This window comes from Hippopotamus amphibius, chromosome 12 (genome assembly GCF_030028045.1).
Source record: "Hippopotamus amphibius kiboko isolate mHipAmp2 chromosome 12, mHipAmp2.hap2, whole genome shotgun sequence".
NCBI classification, from domain to species: domain Eukaryota; kingdom Metazoa; phylum Chordata; class Mammalia; order Artiodactyla; family Hippopotamidae; genus Hippopotamus; species Hippopotamus amphibius.
This window is the reverse complement of record NC_080197.1, coordinates 65,040,160-65,056,036: the sequence shown is the minus strand read 5'-3', so window position 1 is coordinate 65,056,036 and position 15,877 is coordinate 65,040,160. Positions and strand designations below refer to the sequence as shown.

General features: G+C 37.0%; 1 protein-coding gene across 1 annotated transcript in view; it reads right to left on the bottom strand.

Annotated features, from left to right (window-relative positions):
• PLCZ1 (phospholipase C zeta 1) overlaps nt 1-15,877 on the bottom strand; it is a 42,130-nt gene that overhangs the window by 22,190 nt on the left and 4,063 nt on the right. The window contains exons 2-3 of the mRNA XM_057701649.1: nt 6,349-6,580; nt 2,447-2,648 (exon numbers count right to left, since the gene is read on the bottom strand). Coding sequence (XP_057557632.1) covers nt 2,447-2,648; nt 6,349-6,580 — 434 coding nt within the window. The remainder of the gene's footprint in view (nt 1-2,446; nt 2,649-6,348; nt 6,581-15,877) is intronic.

Sequence of the window (15,877 nt, the reverse complement as noted above, 5' to 3'; positions counted from 1 at the left end):
CCTAAATACTTTAATGATTTTAATGATTCTTGCTACATCTCTAGATAGGTTTAATTTTATCCTTGGATCAAGCCAACCTTTACCAAGCTGCTTATTTTAACTACACGGTTTGATCCCCAGTAAAAATGATTTGAGTGGACTGCACTGTGTCGTGCCAACCCTTTTGATACAGAAGCACAGAAGAGAAAGTTGTCTCTCCTCCAGCGGCGGTGTGGAGGCCACTTTTCACTATCTCACACTGACTGAAATGAATGAATAATGACGTGTGGGAATGAATAATGAAAATTTGTCTCTCACTCAGTAAAGAAATTCTCCACTTAAATAAGTTTAAGGGGCTTTTTGTGGATTAAAATATTTATTGCAGTTAATATTAGTTTTCCTCTTTTAAAGAGGAGGAAACTGAGACACAGCAAAGTTACACCTGTCACATAATTAACAAATGAGAGAAAGGGAGGAAAGATTAGCACCGGAAACTTAAACATTAATAAGTAAACATTGCATTATACCACCTCTCATAAGTACAGAAATTTTGAAAGACTTGCATTTTGAGTGTATCTTCTACAAGTGGGTAAGGAAATAGAGAAAGACATACAATTAAACTTAACTTTAAATTTTCACATAGGTGGAACATTTTCTTGGAATTCAAAAGTAATTTTCTGTATTTCTAAATTAACCTGTTTAAAATGTGTATTTTCTCTCTTAAAAAAAATTAATATAATGAGGTATGAATAGAAATTTCTATAATGAAAGTAGAGCTATGAATGTGGCTATCTTTACAGCATTCTAAATGAGCATATTTCTGAGTTTGTGAATTTATGTATTTACTTAGATTTTTAATTGGAGAAGCAATATTAATTTGTAAGTTTCATGTTATCATGGGATTATAAGATATCTTTTATATGATTTTTCCTAAGTAATATCACTCAATCACATAGCTTTGAATATCACCTATATGCCAATGGCTTCCAATCCTATTTTCCTATTCTGGATACTTCTTCTAAATCCCAGACACATATACCCAGCTGACTATTTGACCTGGCCCTTTGATAACTTGTTGATATCTCAAACTGAATAAGGCCATCCCCAAACTTGCTTTTGCCTCACACCCTACAATGGCCTTCTCTCTTAGGCTTCACCATCTCTGTCCATAATGTCATCATATCCTAGGCTATCAGGTCTAAACTCCTGATACTCTCTTTCCAGTATACCTCTTTCCAAACCACCTGATAAATCACCTTGTTGGCTCTGTCTCCTTAAAATATTTCCAGTTCAACCCTCTGTCTCAACTGCTGCCTCATGAATCCACCATCTAAGTAATCATCATCACCTGGATTGCTACAATATCTTCCTAAAGCATCTTCTACTTCCACTCTTGCCCCGTCAGTCTTTCCTCCACAGTAAAAAGTAAATCAAATTATGATATTATCCCAAGGAAGACCCCTCCAATGGGTTCCCAATGCAACTAGAATAAATCCATCCTCCCTTCCATGGTCTCTAAGACCCTCATAAACTGATCCTGTCTACCTCCTCAAATTCACCACCCTTCGTTCTCCATTTACTGGTTTCCACCCACACTTGCTGTCTTTCACGTGAACATGCCAAGCACTTATTATTTCTTGTGTTTAGCATGCCCTTTCTCCTGGACCTGAAACTTCCTCTTTATCATCACTCAGACTACAACTATATCCTTTTGAGAACCCTTTCCTGACCCTTCAGTTAAAGTAACACCCTTCACCCCACAATTACCTGACTTCGTCTTCTCCATATGACTCAGTCCCTGGAAATATCCATTTGTCTACCTGCTTATTATCTGCCTTTCTCATGAACAAATGAGTGTAGCAGCTTTGAAAATCTTGCTCACCACTGTATCTTCAGCTGATTAAATAGAAGCTGAAGGCTAAACTGGTATTAACAGTATGCTACACTGTAGAACGCAAAATTAAAGGTGCAGCATAGACTGCCTTTAATCTACATAAATGGTCTGACATATAAGCATACATATTATCTATAAATGCCACAGTATACAATTTACATGTTGGTTTTCCTTATAGCACTGAGAAAGCAGAGAATTAATTTTAACCATATTTTTTTCTTAAACCTAGGATGTTCTGATTAGCTAAACAAGATTTTAAAAGTCTTCACATATTTTCTTTTGGATACTACATAAAGTATCCAAATTGTTCAGGAAACTAAAGAGGGCCAATAACTGGGGAGAGGAGGTTGGCAGACAGGATTATAAGGGAAATGTATGATATAATACATTGAATAAATTATACAACCACCCAAAGGTTGGATATCCAAGATATGCATGAATCAAAATTCCTCTTCCCTGTGTGTTTTTGTAGCATGCATAGCCTTCTTTTACTGTGAATTACTACCTACTGAGGTATATAACACCAGCAACTTTCACACTTTTAAAATGTAATGGATTGAAAAACTGAAATACCTCACGTATCCCCAAAGGTCACTTGGTCCTACTAATTGGTCAGATATCAAGTATGTATTATGTGAACTTGAAATAAAATAATCACTCAATGGATGAGTCATATCTTGATAAACACTTTCATACTTATTATTAAATAGCAGACATTCAGATGAACCCATGTATCTTGTAAAACCTTCAAATGACATCTGGTGTGCTTGTTTAACTATAAAAAATAAACAAAAAGAATGCAGAAATATCATTAGTAGTATAAAAATTACATCTCACTTTAAAACTTAGTAGCAGAGCATTTTTCTAAAATACTCATTTAGAATTAATATTAATATTTCTCATGTTTCTTTGGAAACAAATTTTTCTAAGGTTCTTATATTTAGTTCTTTTATGTCAACATGGAAGTAGATGATACATTATTTAATCATCTCTGATGTTTTAATTTTTTTAGGGGACTTTTTTTTTTAATACATACAAGGAAAGTACATATGTCATAGACCCACGAATTTCTACAAGCTAAACATCTATGTAACCAACACCGAGGTCAAAGAACAGAACATGACAGCACCCCAGAAGACTGCCTCCTGCTAACACTCTAGTCTTCCTGCACACCCACCCTCACCCCCAAAAGTATTCAGTGGTCTGGCTTCTGGCAGCATAGATTAGTTTTCTCTGGTTTTTGTGTTTTATATAAATGAAATCATACAGTATGTATTTTTGTGACTGGTTTATTTTGTTCAACATTGTTTATAACATTTATTGTTGTAGTTGCACACAGTTAGACATTTTATTCCCATTTTTGTATAGCTTTCCAGTGTATGAGTACACCACAATTTGTTTATCAGTTCTATTCTTGATAAACATTTAGATAATTTCCAGCTTGGGGTTATTACAAAAAGTGCTTCTATAAACAACCAGGACATGTCTTTTCGTACAAATATGTACATGTTTCTGTTGGGTGCATTCCTATGAATGGCACTGCTGAGTCATTTGTACATTATCATCTTTGGCAAATGATCTCTGAACTTTTATACTCAGTATCACATACACCAAAATTTTCTTTTTAAGCAGAACGCTGGCTCTGGAACAAGACAACTTGGGTTAAATCCATTTATTTGTTATATGATGAGCCTGTTCCTATCTTTGGAATGGTGGTAATCATAATACCCATCCCTGCATATGAACTCTATATATTAGCTCCATAAAGGTTAGTTACTATTGCTTTTGTTGTTGATAACTCAATTTGCCTCAAATTAAAAGTTGGTATGAGTATTCATTTTAGAATAGAGAGTGATCCTTGGCAAAGAATTTTATTTCTGGGAATTTATATTACAGATATAGGGACTCAGACAAAGATTGATGTGTGAATGCTCACACAAGCACTATTTATAAAAGCAAAATAAATGGGGGGAGGAAACAAATTAAATCTCAAAATATGATACAATACTGAGCAGCCATTACAAACAATATAACAGAAAAAAATATATAGTGACATAAGTAAATGTTTACGACATCATAAAAAGGAAAAAGCCAGCATTCAAAACGCTATTACAATTTTGGTTTAAACAATGAAAGCTGGAAGAAAATACATAAAATGTTTATAGGCATGCAAACTCTCTATTTCAAAGCTATGCAAATTTAGAAACATGAGGATATGGGACAAACGCGTCATATATTATTAATAGTAATGATTTGCATGAATTTATTCTTTTTCCCAGTGCAATTAGCAATGATTGGCTTATAGCCCTTTTGAACTATTAACTGATTAAGTACGTATCTTTGGTAATGGAATAGAAAACAAACTCATTGTGTGCCCTTAAAAACTACCAGACTGAGCTGAGAGTTTATCTTATGGATTTTTATTTTTTAAATAAAATAAGGTTTTCCTCATTTGGTACATGTCACGTATTAATGTGGGATGAGACTGAGAAACTTGGCAGCATGTGGGACTCTAAGATCATAACTCAAATTGGCCCTAATTAGTCTCTAAAGTGATCAATAGCCATGTAAACGAAATGCAAGGTCTTGGCTGCGTGTGAAACTATCTGAATGGAAGCAGGGGAAGGCTCAAAAGAGGAAATGAATGAACAGTGTAATATTATTGTTAAAATACAGACACAATTCCAAGATATCACTGCCACCATCCAATTATGCCTTCGTATCTTTTAATTTACCACCTGCAGGTAACAGTGCCAAAGTAACTTATTCTCTGAATTTTCACTGGAATAATGTTACTAAAAGTGCTTGTTTGTGAACTGGTTGTTTCCAGGTGGCAATGACATAAAGAGCTTGAACCAGAGCCTAAATCAATTCACTACTTTCTTAGAGAAAGTCTTTGCTGTTGAAAGGAAAGAAGTCGTCAACTGGACTCATCAGATGTGCTTAGAGATGTAGTCGTTTTATGTTCTGATGCAAGCTCTTTATCTTGTTGCAAACCTGCAAAAGTTTTAGTGGTGATCAAACCCAACTCTTACTAGCACTATCTTCAGTCTTACCAATACGATACTTAAAAGCCTCCAAAATCTTTACGTTGCACTGAATCATGAGTCAAAATCTTAATTACGGCCAATGAGACCGACATGATTTAATCCCTGCCCATCTCTCCAAATGCTTTTTGCCCTCATTCTCCAGGTTCCAACCACACTGTCCTCCTCCTGTTCCTCAATCCTCCAACTCAGGACCAACACTTCTCTTCCCTCAACCTCAGATCCTTCTCCATTTTGTCACATGACTAGTTCTTTCTCATCATTTAGGTCTCAGCTCAAATGTCACATCCCTATCAAGGACTCTCCTAAACACCCAACCTGAGCTAGACCTCGTGGGTTGTCTACTCTCTATTTTATTTTTTTCACAACACATAGCACTCCTTGAAATTATCCATTTGTATGTTTATTTATTGTCGATCTCCCTCCAAGCCCTATCAGGAATATAAGACCCAGTTTGCCTTTTTCTCCACTGTATCCCCAGTCCCTAGAATCACGCTTGGTGGCCACAGATAAATATTTGAATAAATTATGAACATATGAGTCCATGAAGGAATAAGTTTTGTTTTGTTAGGACCCATATTATCATACATTAAGCACTGGTGGCCATAAACCAGTTTTCAAAGGCAGAACTTAAGCTTTCATATATCCCTTGTTAAATAAATATTTTGAGCTATTCTATTCCTGCAGGATTAAACTGCATGCTTTAATAGTGCTTTTTAGGCAACTACGTGCATATTTTATTATATTATGTCTTTATTATTTTATTTAAAGGTGAACATAAATGGAAAAAATTGAAGCGTTTTAGCCAATGAAAGACGAGACAGAGATCAAAAACTATACGACAGCTCACTAGCCAAAATGGTCACTGAACTTAAACCTGATGACTGCATTCACACAATGAAAGAAAAGCAAAAACGTTTTAATGTTAATGAAATGTTGTAGACAATTATGTGTATCAACAACAGGAAAATCAGTGATTTTATAATGTTTTATTTCTTTCCTGGAATTGTTTTCATTTAGCTAATTTATATTCATTTATTTTTTCAATAAGATAGTGTATAAAAATGGAAAACTGCCTATACCTGGGTTTTATCTTATTAACGAATATCAAGACCCTTTCTTCCATTACATTACTTGTAACAGAATCCTCATCTTGCTTTCACAGTATAAGCTCATCTCTGAACACTTGAGAGATATACAGAAGCAGTTAGAAGAGAGGAACTGGACAATGAAAGAATGCCATGGTTACACAACATAGCTTTCTAAAAGGTACATCGGCTGTTCGTAAAATATGAAATTAAAACTGCCAATATATAATATTAGCCAGAAGAAATTAGACCCAATCCAAAATTTGAATTTGATAACTGCAATTCATAAAAACACAGTTTACATATAAATATTTGATAAAACTTTAAAATACAAGCATACCTTCTTCAATAGGCTCATATTTTTTAATAATCTCAGAAGCAATACTTTTATTCATGTCAAGTGTATATTGCTCTTGTGTCAAAAATTCGGCCAGGTTCTTTTCAAAAAGAAATTTCCGGTTTTCAGAATACGTGTTGAAAATCTCAATAATTTCTTCTCTGTGTGCAATAATTCGATAAATTGTTCTAAATTCTTCTATGGTGATTCTTCCTTGCTTCAGCCTGTCATTATCCTACTAAAAAAAATGACTGGTGGACTCACATTGTGAATATAAAAAAACACACAAAATGAAGAAATTATTCGTGTAACATACATACCAACTTATACTGGAAAGAAATTAGTTGGATTCTTATTTCAGAGTAAACAAATAAAACTGCATGAAATGATGCCAAAGATGGGGAAAGGTTAGTGGATTATCACTGCTTAAAACCTGGTGGCCAGGGCTGCCCAGTTTAAGTGAAGAAGTGTATTCTGCCCCTCGGGAGAGTTACAGCTCTCACGTAGTTCTTCACTCGGAAAGACTTGCCCAACTTCAGGCTAAGCTGCTGGAGATTCTTCAAGACTTAGGATGTCCCAGAACCATCTGGATTCGCCTCAGACCTTGTCCTCACTGTGGTGATGGCATACGCCATCCCACAGAGCCCATTAGAGTCTGCTGTTTGGTCCCTGCCTAGTTGGTTTCCTCTATCAAAAGCTTTTTTCTGGGCACTTGGAAACTGAAATCTAGGACATGGGTACATCATGAAGGGAAAACAGACCCGTGGTTTCAGATCTTCTCAGTGTGAATGGGAAAAGGAAAGGTGGTCCAGCAGGGGTGCAGGACTGCAGAGGGAAATGTTGACTCTGAGAGGTGATGGAACTTTGGGGGATGTGTGTCCTATAGAGTCAGAAATATGAATCTAAATTTCTGGAGGGGGATACAGGCTTGAGATGAACATGTTGGAATTATTCCTGGGTGGATGTTTGTAAAGAAATGGTCAGAAATAAGGAGACCCTCTATGTAAAAAACAAAACAAAAACAACCCAGTGGCCATGGCTGGAATGGAAAGAGGTATGGGAGAAGGTGAGGATTCTAGGTTATCTTTCAATTATGCATTTCATTTTTTCTATTCTACTCTACTTGAGTACATTCTTAAAACCATCCCAGACAGTATATAATCCCATGTCACCAATACGCATCCTGCACCATAAACATCAGAATAAATCAGAGTCATTTGGGATCATTATAAATACAGAAGCTGTAGTAGGTGGCAATACTTTGAGGAAGTGGAATCTGCATAGTCACTGACGGATTTGGAAGAGGGACAAACAAGGTCCTCACCTGGTTGTTCTGGAAAATTCACGTCTGAACCTTATGAGATAAGAGACATGAAAGTGGGCTGGCTCCAGTTGTTAAAAGTAACAGAATCACTGTGAGGTTCTGAGTAGGAAAATGACTAGCAAAGGAGCAGTTTAGTGTGGTTAGTTGTGCCTTACCAATGGGAAGAGAAGGAGAACTGCAGACAAGGGAGGAGAGAAGATGCCATCCAGGGGGGAGATGGTGAGTAGAAACTAAAGAACAGGGGTCAGTAAAATCATGAAGAGAGACGTCAGAAGGATTCAACACATTAACATTTTAGATGCATGAGGGAGAGAAGTCAAGAAAGTCTGGAGTTGGAGAGAGAATAATTAGTAGAATTAGAGTATCAAAAGAAAAAAAAAAAACCTGGGGTGAAAGAAGTACACCTTAGAAGGACATTTAATTTCCAAAGAGGCTATTTATATTTGAATTTTCTCAATACACTGAAAATAGCTTAAGTATAAAAAACTCGTGTTAAAGGGCCACTGTATTGTGGTGAAAAGCTGACAATTTGCAGACAGAGAGCTGACAATGTATTCCTAGCTCCAAAGTATGTGGGATTTTGAACATCTAAATTAAACTCTGAGCTTCATACTCTTCGGCTGCAAAATGGGGATAGACAGCACTACCTATGTCAACAGGTTGTTATGAGAACGGAGATATCAGTGTATTGTTAGATCTTACCTATGTCTGCTTCCCTCACACCTTCCAGCCTAGTCTCATCTTTTGACAAATTTAACTGTAAAACAACCCTAAGGTACAACAGAGAATAAACATGCTGGACATGATCTCTTCACTTTTTTAGGAAAAGCTCCCTGGTGGTTACCAGAGAGTTGGATCTGAGGGACCTAAGAAGCAGTCTGAGCTAGGAATCAAGTAGGAAGAGCACCAGCTTAGTTCAAGGAGGATCATTAACCTACACGTATGGAGCAGCTTGAAGAAGCAGAGGCCGGAATAGAGCCCCAAGTGGCAACGAGACTGCGATAAGCTTGGGAAAAAGGTTGGAATCGGTGGTCATTAAGTGAGAAGTTGGGTCTCCAGTGCTCATTAAACAATAATAGCACCTTAAAATTACATAATCTTAAAAATAATTCATATTATCAATCTCGGTAGACTATGAAGTTCAGCTTAATGTTTTGAAATTCTGGATTATTGAGGTCCACATAAGTCAATGTTACAGAATTAATTTTTAAAAATTTAGCTCATTTCGCTCATAATTTGTCATAACATCTTAAGCAAGTCAATAAAAATCAAAGTGTGCCTGTAATTCCCGATATGTTTTGTCACGTAAAATTGTATGAATTAAAAATTGCCATCTTACTGAACAGCAGCATAAAATAAGATATACTTTATCCACCAAGTAATGAAAGTTTTGTTTCTTTCAAACAGGATCTAAACTTTACCATCTGAAATGTCCTCTAGTAACTTGTTCTGTTTTGTTTTTCCCTAAAGATCAAAGTTGTTATCTGATACTAGAAAGAATCAGAGATGTAAAGTTGAAACAAAATTCCACAAATCCAAATAATTGCCACAACTGCTCAAACCCAAATGACATGAACGGTCAAAAATTAATCAAATTACCAAAAAAGAAAAACCTTACACAAGAGATGAGAATCGTATCACTGAGGATGGGAAGTTCTAATTTTGGTAGAGAGAAGGAAAAGGAAAACAACAAGGGATAAGTAAGAAGGAGAAGAAAGATGAGGCCTGGTGAACAGAGCATCAGCAGAAAGGAAGCAGGAAAAAGAAATGATAGGCAGGGAAGGTTCAAATCTGAGTACCGAGGCACAAAACAGCAGCCACAACTCGCAGGGTTCCAATGCAGTAATATCTCCCCTGTAGCAAGAAAGTGAAGACCAAAATTCTTATGTAAATTGTCCCCAGCCTCACAGGCACCGGAGACCAGGACTTGAACTAACTCTAAAACCACACAGATGAGCAATGGAAGGGGAAAGAAATAACAATACACCATTGCACGTATTGAGAGTATATGTGCAGAAATAAATTATGTCAAATACGAATCTGATCTCTTTAACTCAAATTCCTCAGTGCTTCTCCTCTGTCTTCAGGAAAAAATCCAAACTATTGTGTGACATCCAAGACCCCTGAAGATGTCACTGATGGTTTCCACCCTCATCCTCTCCTCCCCTGCACCTCACATTTCCTATGCTCTGAATTAGTGACAGTATAAATATCTCTTGCTATTGTAGAGGCTGTTTCTTCTTTCTGGAATGACCTATTTTTACTGTACTTCTTAAGTTAGGAATTTCTGCTGATCCTCAAAAAAGTATCCTTTTCTAGAAGTCTTCCTTTATGTCTCTCTGTGTCTCCTTCTCAGGCCATGTTAGACAGCCCTACATAGGATTCTTATACAATTCTGTACCTTCTTCTCTCTAGGGTTTATTACACTGGAATAAAAGCCTTTTTTTCTACTTCTCTTCTAAAATTGTCTCAGGTAGTAGGAAGTTTGTCATTTGTTTCCTGTATCCTAAGTACTTATAAGAGTGCCTGACTGAAGTCTTCAGAACTTGGTCCAGCACCTAAACAATTTTATGATTCTGGTGAAATATGTTCATTTAATTGGATAAAGGAGCTAAATAGCGCCTTAAACCTAGGAAGAGTAGGAAGAGATATTTTTTAAAACGTATTACATAGAAACATAGAAAACATGCAAAATTTCAGGCACCTCGGCAGGGAATACTTTTTAAAATGTTACATATTAATCGTTTACAATTTATGACATAAAACAAGAGTAATGAAGCCATCTTTCTCCTATTTACAAAAAAAAGAAAAAAGAAGGAAGTTCATTAAGAGGTCATTTTTTGCAAGCATTACAAAAAGAACTTTCCCAAACAACTCTTTTGGTATTTATGCATAATTTTAAAATATATCAAATATATCTTTTACCTTAAGACTATGAACCCCCTATTCTTTTTATTCCAAGTGCCTAGTACTGGACCTACCCTAAAGTAGGAGCCTAGTGATTATATGTTTAAATAAATGACTGAATACAGAAGGATAACAGAATATATTAAAATAATTCTATTGTAATCTTTCTGATAGTACACTTTAGAAAACAGAATTAAGGCTTTTCATGATGTTACTATTTTCCATTGCTCAGTTTGCTAGGAAAAAGATGAAATGTTGCTTTTTTTTTTTTTTTTTTTTTTGGGGGGGGGTACACCAGGTTCAATCATCTGTTTTTATACACATATCCCTGTATTCCCTCCCTTCCTTGACTCCCCCACCTCGAGTCCCCCCCACCCTCCCTGCCCCAGTCCTCTAAGGCATCTTCCATCCTCGAGTTGGACTCCCTTTGTTATACAACAACTTCCCACTGACTATTTTACAGTTGGTAGTGTATATATGTATGTGCTACTCTCTCGCTTCATCTCAGCTTCCCCTTCACCCCCCGCCCCCTCCCAAACCTCGAGTTCTCCAGTCCATTCTATCTGATTCCTTGTTCTTGTCACTGAGTTCATCAGTACCATTTTTAGATTCCGTATATGTGAGTTAGCATACAATATCTGTCTTTCTCTTTCTGACTTACTTCACTCTGTATGACAGATTGTAGTTCTATCCACCTCATTACATATAGCTCCATCTCATCCCTTTTTATAGCTGAGTAATATTCCATTGTATATATATGCCACATCTTCTGTATCCATTCATTTGTTGATGGGCATTTAGGTTGCTTCCATGTCCTGGCTATTGTAAATAGTGCTGCAATAAACATTATGGTACAAGTTTCTTTTGGGATTATGGTTTTCTTTGGGTATATGCCCAGGAGTGGGACTACTGGATCATATGGTAGTTCTATTTGTAGTTTTTTAAGGAACCTCCAAATTGTTTTCCATAGTGGCTATACCAACTTACAGTCCCAACAACAGTGCAGGAGAGTTCCCTTTTCTCCACACCCTCTCCAACATTTACGGTTTCCAGATTTTGTGATGATGGCCATTCTGATTGGTGTGAGGTGATACCTCATTGTGGCTTTGACTTGCATTTCTCTGATGATGAGTGATGTTGAGCATCTTTTCATGTGTTTGTTGGCCATCTGTATGTCTTCTTTGGAGAAATGTCTATTTAGGTCTTCCACCCATTTGTGGATTGGGTTATGTGCTTTTTTGGTATTAAGCTGCATGAGCTGCTTGTATATTTTGGAGGTTAATCCTTTGTCCGTTGTTTCATAGGCAATTATTTTTTCCCATTCTGAGGGTTGCCTTTTAGTCTTGTTTATGGTTTCTTTCGCTGTGCAAAAGCTTTTAAGTTTCATGAGGTCCCATTCATTTATTCTTGACTTGATTTCCATGATTCTAGGAGGTGGGTCAAAAAGGATGTTGCTTTGATGGATGTCATAGAGTGTTCTGCCTATGTTTTCCTCTAGGAGTTTTATAGTGTCTGGCCTTACATGTAGGTCTTTAATCCATTTGGAGTTTATTTTTGTGTATGGTGTTAGGAAGTGTTCTCATTTCATTCTTTTACACATTGCTGTCCAATTTTCCCAGCACCACTTATTGAAGAGGCTGTCTTTTTTCCATTGTATACTCGTGCCTCCTTTGTCAAAGATAAGGTGCCCATATGTGTTTGGGCTTGCCTCTGAGTTCTCTATTCTATTCCATTGATCTTCCTTTCTATTTTTGTGCCAGTACCATACTGTCTTGATCACTATGGCCTTGTAGTATAGTTTGAAGTCAGGAAGCCTGATTCTACCAACTCCATTTTTCCTTCTCAAGATTGCTTTGGCTATTTGGGGTCTTTTGTGTTTCCATACAAATCGTAAGATTTCTTGCTCTAGCTCTGTGAAAAATGCCATTGGTAATTTGATCGGGATTGCATTGAATCTGTAAATTGCTTTGGGTAGTACAGACATTTTCACGATGTTGATTCTTCCAATCCAGGAACATGGTAGGGCCCTCCATCTGTTTGTGTCATCTTTGATTTCTTTCAGCAATGTCTTAAAGTTTTCTGCATACAGATCTTTTGCCTCCTTAGGCAGGTTTATTCCTAGGTATTTTATTCTTTTGGTTGCAATGGTGAATGGGAGAGTTTCCTGAATTTCTCTTTCTGCTCTTCCGTTGTTAGTGTATAGGAATGCAAGAGATTTCTGTGCATTAATTTTGTATCCTGCTACTTTACTAAACTCATCAATTAGTGCTAGCAGTTTTCTGGTAGAGTCTTTAGGGTTTTCTATATATAATATCATGTCATCTGCAAAGAGGGACAATTTTACTTCTTCTTTTCCAGTTTGGATTCCTTTTATTTCTTTTTCTTCTCTGATTGCTGTGGCTAAAACTTCCAAAACTATGTTGAATAATAGTGGTGAGAGTGGACACCCTTGTCTTGTTCCTGTTCTTAGAGGGAATTCTTCCAGTTTTTCCCCATTGAGAACGATGTTGGCTTTTGGTTTTTCATATATGGCTTTTATTATGTTGAGGTAATTTCCTTCTATGCCCATTTTCTGGAGAGCTTTTATCATAAATGGATGTTGAACTTTGTCAAAAGCTTTTTCTGCACCTATTGAGATGATCATATGGTTTTTATCCTTCAATTTGTTGATATGATATATCACGTTGATTGATTTGTGGATATTGAAGAGGAAGAAATAGAAACCATGAACAGACCAATCACAAGTACGGAAATTGAGGCAGTGATTAAAAATCTTCCAACACACAAAAGCCCAGGACCAGATGGGTTCATGGGCGAATTCTATCAAACATTTAGAGAAAAGCTAACACCTATCCTTCTCAAACTCTTCCAAAATATTGCAGAAGGCGGAACACTCCCAAACTCATTCTATGAGGCTACCATCACGCTGATACCAAAACCAGGCAAAGATGTCACAAAAAAAGAAAACTACAGACCAATATCACTGATGAATATAGATGCAAAAATCCTCAACAAAATACTAGCTAACAGACTCCAACAGCACATTAAAAAAATCACACACCATGATCAAGTGGGGTTTATCCCTGGGATGCAAGGATTCTTCAATATACGCAAATCAATCAACATGATACATCATATCAACAAATTGAAGGATAAAAACCATATGATCATTTCAATAGATGCAGAAAAAGCTTTTGACAAAGTTCAACATCCATTTATGAAATGTTGCTATTTAAATGATATCATGAGAAAGCTGATCTATCAAAACAAGAACTTTTAACATAAAATGCAGCATTTAAAATATCTCTGAAATTACACTGAAAACAAAGTATTCAGAATATACTCTAGGAAATCATATGACTTGGAACTTTTTTCCCATACTCTGACATACTAGTTTGAACTACCTGCCAAACTTGGTCTTTTCCCTTTTGTTATTTTGTTTCCTTCAGTTTCTATTGCACAGATACAGCAGTCAGAGGCACCCAAGCCCCAGACTTTCCTGAAGAAGGCCTATTTGCATACCTTGGAGACTGTAACCAGAGGGAGGGAGCTTGCTCACACAAGCTGCTGCCCAGGGCACACGCCCCTTGATAGCCTGGCTCGGGCAGCCAGTGGGGCTTGTGCTTTTGGGTTCCCAGACCCGTGGCAAACAAAGAGAAAGTCCTTGGTTGGCTGTCTCTCTGGGGCCCAGCTCAGAGCCAATGCACTCATGCACCCATCTTCCAGTCTTTACCTGAAAGAGGTCTATTTGCACACTTTATAAGCTACTGCCTGAGGGCCCAGCTTCCAATCAGCCTGCATCTAGCTGATGCCTGAGGTCCACCCCTGTGAGACACTGCAGGTCCTTGTACACCCTCAATGGCTGAAGCCATTAAGAATGAAGTAGGTTGGGACTTCCCTGGTGGTGCAGTGGTTAAGAATCCACCTGCCAATGCAGGGAACATGGGTTCAAGCCCTGGTCCGGGAAGATCCCACATGCCTCAGAGCAACTAAGCCCGTGTGCCACAACTACTGAGCCTGCGTTCTAGAGCCCACGAGCCACAACTGTTGAGCCCACATGCCACAACTACTGAAGCCCATGCGCCTAAAGCCCATGCTCCACAACAAGAGAAGCCACCACAATGAGAAGCCCGTGCACCGCCACTAGAGAAAGCCCACATAGAACAATAAATAAATAAATACATACATACATAAATACATACACAAATACATAAATACATAAATAAATAAAATGAAGTAGGCTGCTTGGACAATCACAGAGGTTGAAAGACAAACCAAAGCCATAGCTGAACTGAGTGATAAGGTTCATCTCCTGCATGAGACCAGCCCTTCAATGGTCCAGGAGGCTGTTCTATCTAATGCACAGAAACCAATAGAGAGAGTAAAAGAAAATGAAGAAACAGAGGAATATGTTCCAAACAAAAGAACAAGCTAAAACCCCACAAACAGACCTTAATAAAGCAGAAATAAGTGTACTACCTGATAAAGAGTTCAAATAATGGTCATAAACAATATGAAGTTCCTCAAAAAACTAAAAATAGAAGCACCATATCATTTAGCAAGTTCACTTCTTGGCACTCATTCGAAGGAAACGAAATCACTATCTTGAAAAGCTATCTGCACCCCTATGTTCACTGCAGCATTATTTACAATAGCCAAGGCATGGAAACAACCTAAGTGTCCGTCAATGAATGAATGGATAAAGAGAATATGAGATATATATGTGAGTACATATATATATCCTATAAATATATTTAATATTTTCAGCCATAAAAAAGAAGGAAATTCTGTAATTTGTGACATCATAGATGGACCTTGAGGGCATTACGCTAAGTGAAATAAGTCAGAGAGGCAAAGACGAATACTGTATGATTTCATGTATAGGTGGAATCTAAAAAAAAAAAAAAAAAAAACTCATAGATAGAGAACAGATTAGTGGTTGCCAGAGGTGGGGTGGATGAGAGGCAGGATGGATGAAAGTGGTCAAAAAGTACAAACTTCCAGTTATAAGATACATCAGTCTGGGGATGTACTATACAGCATAGTGACTACAGGCAATACTACTGTATCATATATGTGAAAGTTTCTAGGAAAGTGATCTTAAAGGTTCTCAACACAAGAAAAAAAATTGTACCTATGTGCAGAGATAAATGTCAACTAAACTTATCATGGTAGTTAATCATTTCATAACATATACATATATCAAATCATCATACTGTTACACCTAAAGCTAATACGACACTATATGTCAATTATGTCTCAATAAAATTGGGGGGCAGGGAGAAAGACTCGTTAAGATTG